The following is a 7,633-nucleotide window of genomic DNA, read 5'->3' on the forward strand; positions in this document are numbered from 1 at the left end:
GGTGAGAATTGAGGGGACAAATATTGGTTGTGACACGGAGAGAACTCCACTGGCCTTCTGCACATGGTGTTTGGGACATTTAATATTATCCTGATAGGACAATCAGGTAAGAGTTTAAGGTATAATCTTATAGACAGTGCATGTACTTAAGTCAAATATATGGTCTAGTTCGGTATCCTTAGGAGATACTGAGCATTTCAGATGCCAGTGTCTAACCAACTCCTATCAAGAAAAGGCTGCAGGTGCAGTACCCACAAAAGCCATGGACTCTGACCACATTCCAAATGTGGAGCTGAAGACCTAATGCTCCAGAACCAGACACATCTCTAGACAAGTGGTTATAGAACGTTGGAAAATTGGCCAAATGCATCCTGTCTCAAACATCAGGACAAATCCAATGCAGACAATTACTGCCCCATTGGCCAAGCCCTCTGTCATAAGCAAATTGCTGAAAGATTTAATCAAAAATGCTGGTGGGCAGTAAATATTTACCAATAAGCTGCTCACCAGTGCTCATCTTGGTTCCAATGGAAATACACAGCTCCAGGCTTCATTAGGCCTGCCACAATACATGGACAAAAAACCTAAACTCCTGACCGTGAGAGTGACTTGTTTTTGTTACAAACGTAATAACTTACGTAATGTAACATGAAGGAATGATAATAGTATTTACATCAATGGGAATCAGGAAGGTGGGGGATTCTCTCCTCTGGCTGAAGTCACAGTTGATACAAAGGAAGATGGTTGGAAGTCACTGTAGGTGTTCCACAGGTTTGTGTTCTGGGCACAATCCTCTTGAGCTGTTTTATTGATTGCATGTATAAGGTTAGAGGTGGAGATGTTCTTTGTTCATTGCAAAGTTTTCAGTTATATTCATACATCCTCACATACTACGGAGCATGCTCACATGTAGAATGACCTGGACAACATTCAGGCGTGGCCTGGTAAATAGCAAATAGCATTCACACCACACAAGAGCCAGCAGTCACCATCTACAACAAAAGGGAGTCAAATCATCTCCACTTAATTCTCAGTGGCATTGCTGCAATAGAATGCTCAAGACCACTTGAAAAGAACAGGCCATTGATCAGAAACAGAACTATATCAGTCATGTCAATATTTTGGGAGAAAGGCAGGTCAGCGGCTGGGATTTTGCAATGCATAAATTTACAGCATGGAATTAGGCCATTTGGCCCAACTGGTTCATGCTGGTACACCTCCATGCAAGTCTCTTTCCAGCCTATTTCATCTGATCTTACCAGCATTCTCAGCAACAGAGAGCATCTCACCTTATTGCTCGTCCATCATTTACAAGTCAGGAATGTGATGGGATACTCCGTCCGTTTGCCTGAAGGAATGTAGTTCCAACAAAACCACAAACCTCAACATCGTTCAGACCAACTTAATCACCACCCAATCCACCATCATCTTAAACATTCACTCTCACCAAAACCAGCGCACAGTAGCGGCAGTGCGTACCATTTACAAGATGCATTACAGAAATGACAAAATCTTCCAAACCCATGACCACAGCCAGCTAGCAGAATTAGAACAGCAGGGTATGGAAACCTACAAGTTCCCCTTCAGTTTGCACATTATCTTGACTTGAAACTGTGTCATTGTTCCTTGCCTGTCACTGGACAAAACTCCTGAATTCCTTTCTTAGTGAAAAAGGTGCTAATTTAGTCACCAGAAAGATTTAACATTGATAAGGAAGATGGGCTACCTGTACTTAAATTTGACAGGGCATCCGGTGAGATGCATGCAAGGATATTAAAAGAAGTGCGAATGGAAATTACAGGAGCACAGGTAATAATTTTCCAGTGATCCTGAGAAATAGGATGGTGCTGGAGGATCAGAGAATTGCAAAATTTATGACCTTGATCAAAAAAATGGTGTATAGATAAGCCCAGCAATTCCAACCAGTCAGTTTAGTTAAATTAATTGGGAAACTTGCAAATATAATAATTCTGGACAAAATTAATAGCTACATTGTCAAATCCAGGTTAATTAAGAAGAACCAGCAAAGATTTCTTAAGGATTATCTCTGAAATTGTTTGATGTAGTCCTGGGAAGAATTGATAAGGCTTACATAAGCAAAAGTACTGTGAGGAAAATCATTTTTATATAGTGAGTGGTTAAAGCATGGAGCACATTGACTGAGTGGGTGTTGGTGACAGGTTGAATCGAGGCATTCGAAAGATAATTGGATAGTTATTTGAAAAAGCTAAATTTATAGGGTTATGTGGAGGAGGAGGAGAATGGCACTGGAGATGCTCATTTGGTGAGCTGGCATGGACACAACAGATCAAATGGCCTCCATCTGCACTAGGACAATTCTTATAAAACAGCACTGAGTGTATCTGCATTGTATTGAGTGCAGCAAATCAAGAAGGTGACTTACCAAAATCTTCTGGAGGACAACTAGGGATGGCCAATGAATACTGTGCTGTCAATGATGCCCCCATGTAATGAATGAAACAAGATGTCACTGAGTGGTGCTTGATCCACAGCCTTCTCACTCAGGTTTGTTACTAACTGTGCCAAGGCTGACCATTATACATTTGGCGTGTTGGACATTTTATGAGCACAATCTCTTTCATTGTCCCAGCACCCACTACCCATATCAAAAGAAAAAACCTACAAGGCTTTTAATGGTGCAACAGTTTTTTTATTGCACCTCTTAGTAATTCCACTTGGGAGAAAATTGAATATAAATAATTTATGTACAAAACAGTGTGAGACAATAAATTAGTAACAAAACTTTAGTACAACACAGTTATAAATATTCTGTGCCAGTTTGGAGTCTGAACTGCGTTAGAACAGAACAGTGTTTGGTTGGAAATTGTAATTGCAAGTAAACCAACATTGCAAATGTTGTTAAGAGAACAAGTGGCAATGTTGAGATATTTTGAGAATTCAGTAACATTCAGCACATTAGTAATCACTATCAAAACCTCAACCTAACCCTTTTACAAGTTCATGATGTGTATTAAACATGCTTCCGCCTTTAATGCTTTACTGTTCATTTTGAATTTGGCTCTTGTAAAAAGATTTTCAAATATTTCCTTTAAAATTATTTGGTTAGCATGTCTTGTGCGGCAACACATGCTTTATGGAGTACAGTATTGAGCATAAAGAATGTGTTCCAAACTTAGAGGAATTGTTTGCTGTTTTAGTCTCACATATTTCAACTTGAAAACCTTGACACTGCTACAGAAGGCAAGCACCAGTTTTCTAAAGGAACATCAGTACTAATTTTTCACAGATACTTTCCAAACTGTATTTTGTACAATGTATTCTATAATATTAGTTAGACAATAAATAATTTATACAATAAACATAAAAACACTTCTGTGAAAATATAATGTCCCATCACTTCTCACTGCAGTGCACATCTTCACTTTCTTATGCAATGCATTCACAAATATCATAGATACATCTGTGTCTGTCCAATTCTTTGGAAAATCCTTTGCATCCAAACTGTGCTGTCTGACAAAGTAATATCTCTCTCTAATTTCCATCCGCACTTGGCTGTATGCCTTCCATTTGTGGCCTTAGCTTTCATCAGTTACTCTGTTAAGATCTTTCCAAGAGGCACTCCCTTCAATTTCACGTCTGGGACTGCCTATTGACTTCTGCCAGGTTGGAGGTTCTCTCTGTTTGTTTAATCAGGTTTAGGTATACATCTGATCTCAGGAACCTGGCATAGGAATCTTTCTCCATCAGGTTATAAATCTTCTTCTGGGCCACATCAAAGCTGGAGCGGCTGGGTTTCTGAAGGTTCCTCTTAGTGAAGTCTTTTGTTTCATAATCAATATTAACCTATTCAGGAGTTAGAGGCAGAAAAACAAAATCAACAATGGCTTTTTAATCATAAGTTTGCTCTTGCTAACATACTAGATCTTTCCTTCAAGATGTTTTAAACCATATGGATCACATTTACACAGGACGACTGACCTCTTTTGGAGCATCTGTCTCTATAAATTCCAAATAAATCTTCTTTGCTTTAGAAGCTCGTTTTGCAGGAGACTTGGTTTTTCTGTAATCCTCACAGGCCAGCCAGAACTCAATGTTCTCCTCACTGTATTCGGAACGGAGAAATGCTCTGAAGGCAGATAGACCATCTGGCAAAGGAAGGGGAGAAATCTATAGTTGCTGAATAATTTTAGTGGTTCTATTGAATTTAAAGGTGAAACAGATATGCTTTCAAACTTGCAAATGTTCATGACAGATTTTGTGTGTTTAATATTTAAACCTTAACATGAGAAAAGAAGGTCTGTTGGTGCGTGATAATGATCGGAGAGAGATTTCTCATGATGGCTTGGTGGCGATTAAAGATTCTGCAGAGTTCTTATTGTTAGTTACTGCCTCATGTATTGCTTTTTGGCCAGGCATGTTCAGAGACCAAAGCCTCCATCAAGTACTTTGCCAGAAAGCATGAAATCAACACCCTGTATGCTTCCAACATCACTTTGGACTTGCCTAGATTAGACGAAACACGAGAGGGTTGTTTGGAAGTAGTCAATAGATTTGTAGTTTCTCAGGCTGGTGAATCAGCTGCAGCACCAAGCTTGGAACTTTCTCGATGCAAAAAGCTCTGATTAGAGTGATCTGTGGATACTCTATCCCATCAGGTTTCTTACAACAATGTTGCAAATTTATTATTCAGAGAGTTAGTTATTGGATTCAATTTAATACTGTAATTTCTACACTTCCTATTCACATCACATACCATCTTTCTTAGACAATGGTTTACTGCAGTCTGAATTATATGCACCCTGCTGTGTTCTGGAGAATTTGCTAGAGGTGTTTTCATCCTTAGAGGACCACTGAATTTTGGGATATGTTGCCAACATGTTCAGTGATTGTAGATTCAAAATGAGCTGGACAAGCTCCTGCAGGAGTTGCTATTGCTGTATAGGGAATGTGGGAGATAGTTGAATAATTGACCTTGAGATCACAGATAAGAACTGAATCTCCCTTTTGTATCAGGAAGAATTTCCCACATTTACAGAATTTCAGTATGGAAACGGGCCCTTCAGCCCAACAAGTCCATACCGACCCTCTGAAGAGTAACCCACCCAGACCTGTTCCTTGACCCTATATTTCCCCCTGACTAATGCACCTAACCTACACATCTCTGTACACTATGGACAATTTAGCATGGCCAATTCACCTAATTAGCGCATCTTTGGATTGTGGGAGGAAATCAGAGCACCAAGAGAAAACCCACACAGACATGGGGAAAATGATTGGAATTGAACCCAGGTCTCAGCTGCTGTGAGGCAGCAGTGCTAACCACTGAGCTGTATAATGGGGTACTGTGATACACTTTTGTTACAACCTTCAGTTTGCCATTTACTTTGGAGGTGAATAACTTTGCAAATTTGAAGTCTGTGCTCAAATTCTTAAAAGAAATTCATGAAATAAAGCTACATCTATAATTTAGAAGAAAAGCTCTTCTTGGGCAATTGAATATTGTCGTTATAATTGATTTCTACCAACTGTCAGTTTAATACAATAACAAAGCAAAACCTCTTTGAGCCCCTATAATGGCAGCACAGAAACAGACACCTACTTACATTTATGAGAAAGCATCTTATCCAGTGAATGTCTCCATTTCTTTGCTTCTTCTGAAGAGGGCCTGTTTGGAGAAACAATAAAAGTACAACAGCTTTTTTAATTCTGCTTTTAACACAGTAGAGGCAAAGTAGTCATGATAGTCAATTATTCTGCTTCAAGATCAGTGAGAATGCACTCACCTGGAATCTGCTTTCTCCTTCTTTGCTTGAACAGAACTGTAGGATTTCTCTGACACCTGTAGAAAAACTCCTAACCGAGTTTTAATCCCCTTTGCCCTGGAAATAGAAAATATTCCTTGTCTCAAACAAAATCTTTCCAGTCGGTTGTGACTAGTACAAATAGGTTACGTCATTTTAAAATAATTAGTTTGCCAATGTCTAACTCATTGTTATTTTTACTATCTGAAGGGTGTCATTTCCTCTTTATGATCCATTTAATTTGTTCTTTGAAGACATCTGTTTTCTTTTCTTTATTAACCAGCTAATTGCTTTAAGTTGGATTCACTGAGGTAGTGACTCTGAAATAATTGCCAGCACAGATGGACTGCAGTACATTCCAGCTGTACTACAACAGGAGCAATTTGCAAAGTATAGTTAGCATGTTGCTGCTGACAGGGGATCCAAGAGTGGTTTTGATATTTAAAGGAGTTCATCTCTAGGTGTTAATTTTGATTTATGACAAAGCACAGGAAATGTATAATAGCTCTATCAGCATTAATGAGCCAGGATAATGTTTAGGATCCTGACTTTTTATATTATTCTTTCTGTTCTCCAGAGCAGATGGTCATTTCAGTTTCAATTGCTCACAGGCATCTCTGGTCATTTCTGACTTTAACTCAGGAGATCTTGGGAGGAAGTGCAAACTCTTTTTACAATGATATGAAAAGATGTCTTCAGTGATCTTCACAAAGCTGTGTTGGAATTACAGCCTGAAAAACCAGTTTAAGTTTCAGTCAAACAATTGTTTGGTGTGATTTTTCAACATTTTTATGGATCCCAAGTTCACGATTGATGAAAGTTGATTGAATTTTAGCATTACTTTCTATTGTTACTTTCCCATTGTCCAAGACAATTAAAGGAACATTTGTCACAGTTAATTCAATGCACAGTATGTTTCTTTTCAACTTTGACAGCCTATGTTCAATCTCTGAATGATTGAGTCTGCAGTAGACTCAATGCTGCTCAATATCTTTATATCACAATCATGTTAAAAAACCCTGATCTGTAATTCACTTTCACTTGCAAAAAAAACTAATCCAGCAAAATATAAATCCTGACGTATTCACATCCATCAGCAAGTTTTGAACTATTGAATGCATTATTTAAGTCAAAGTAAATGCTTACCTCAATACCCCTCCACTATTCAAGATCTTATTTGTACAGAAATCGCTTAAGAAACATACCTCTCTAAGCAGCAGCTTGGTAGTGATGATAGTCCTCGGCACATTTTAATTTTTTTCTGGGTGCTGTTAAGTCTCCTTTGCTAAATTTCTCCTGGGTAAAGTAATCTTACATGTACAGACTGACTGCTTCAGCTGGGCTCAGTATCTTTTATACACAAGCACGTTGGAATGGTGCCAGTTGTTTAACCAATAAGAGGACTGCAGGAAACTGACAAGGTTGCACGACCAACAGCTTAGTATTTCAATGATGACGTTTCTGTGCGTGGAATATCCCTGCCTGATAATATAATCATTTATTAAATATCAGATTATTCATTTTTCATATGTGTGGATCATTAACTTTGAAGCCTAATTAAATCCAAAGCTATTTTGATGTTGGATCTAAATATTAGAAGAGGAGGAATTGGATTTATATTTGCTGTAGTGCTACTAATTTTGCCTACTATAGAATGGATAGCCTGTCTGATGAATTGACATGAAAAAGTGCATCGAGAGATAATGGAATTTGTTAAGCTTGTCTTAAATGCAGTCCAGCAAGTTTCTGTTTTCTGGGAATGCAATATTATCAAACGAGGAGTGAGAAGACATTGGAATAGTTCTTATAAAGTGCTACACAATGTTTTGTAGAATGGGATGTATGAGTGC

The 7,633-nt window shown here is 38.4% G+C and overlaps 1 protein-coding gene across 1 annotated transcript; it reads right to left on the minus strand.

Moving 5' to 3' along the window:
* Positions 1-2,649: 2,649 nt before the first annotated feature.
* On the minus strand, positions 2,650-7,099 carry LOC122547255 (regulator of G-protein signaling 5-like). Its single transcript, XM_043685893.1, has 5 exons — positions 6,989-7,099; positions 5,766-5,861; positions 5,586-5,647; positions 3,961-4,127; positions 2,650-3,825 (listed from the first exon to the last, which is right to left on the minus strand). Exons 1-5 carry the CDS (start codon positions 7,030-7,032, stop codon positions 3,613-3,615), a joined length of 582 nt encoding a protein of 193 aa, XP_043541828.1. The 5' UTR covers positions 7,033-7,099; the 3' UTR covers positions 2,650-3,612.
* Positions 7,100-7,633: the final 534 nt, after the last annotated feature.

The sequence above is a fragment of the Chiloscyllium plagiosum genome, unplaced genomic scaffold, assembly GCF_004010195.1.
Source record: "Chiloscyllium plagiosum isolate BGI_BamShark_2017 unplaced genomic scaffold, ASM401019v2 scaf_5684, whole genome shotgun sequence".
Classification (NCBI taxonomy): Eukaryota; Metazoa; Chordata; class Chondrichthyes; order Orectolobiformes; family Hemiscylliidae; genus Chiloscyllium; species Chiloscyllium plagiosum.

What these genes read in the sequence shown, in the direction of transcription:
- LOC122547255 (XM_043685893.1), bottom strand. Translation starts at nt 7,032, where the DNA reads ATGTGCCGAGGACTATCATCACTACCAAGCTGCTGCTTAGAGAG. An exon ending in AAGGAGAAAGCAGATTCCAG is followed by an intron (nt 5,648 to 5,765) that starts GTGAGTGCATTC and finishes TTCTCCAAACAG; the next exon opens with GCCCTCTTCAGAAGAAGCAA. An exon ending in AGACAGATGCTCCAAAAGAG is followed by an intron (nt 3,826 to 3,960) that starts GTCAGTCGTCCT and finishes ACTCCTGAATAG; the next exon opens with GTTAATATTGATTATGAAAC.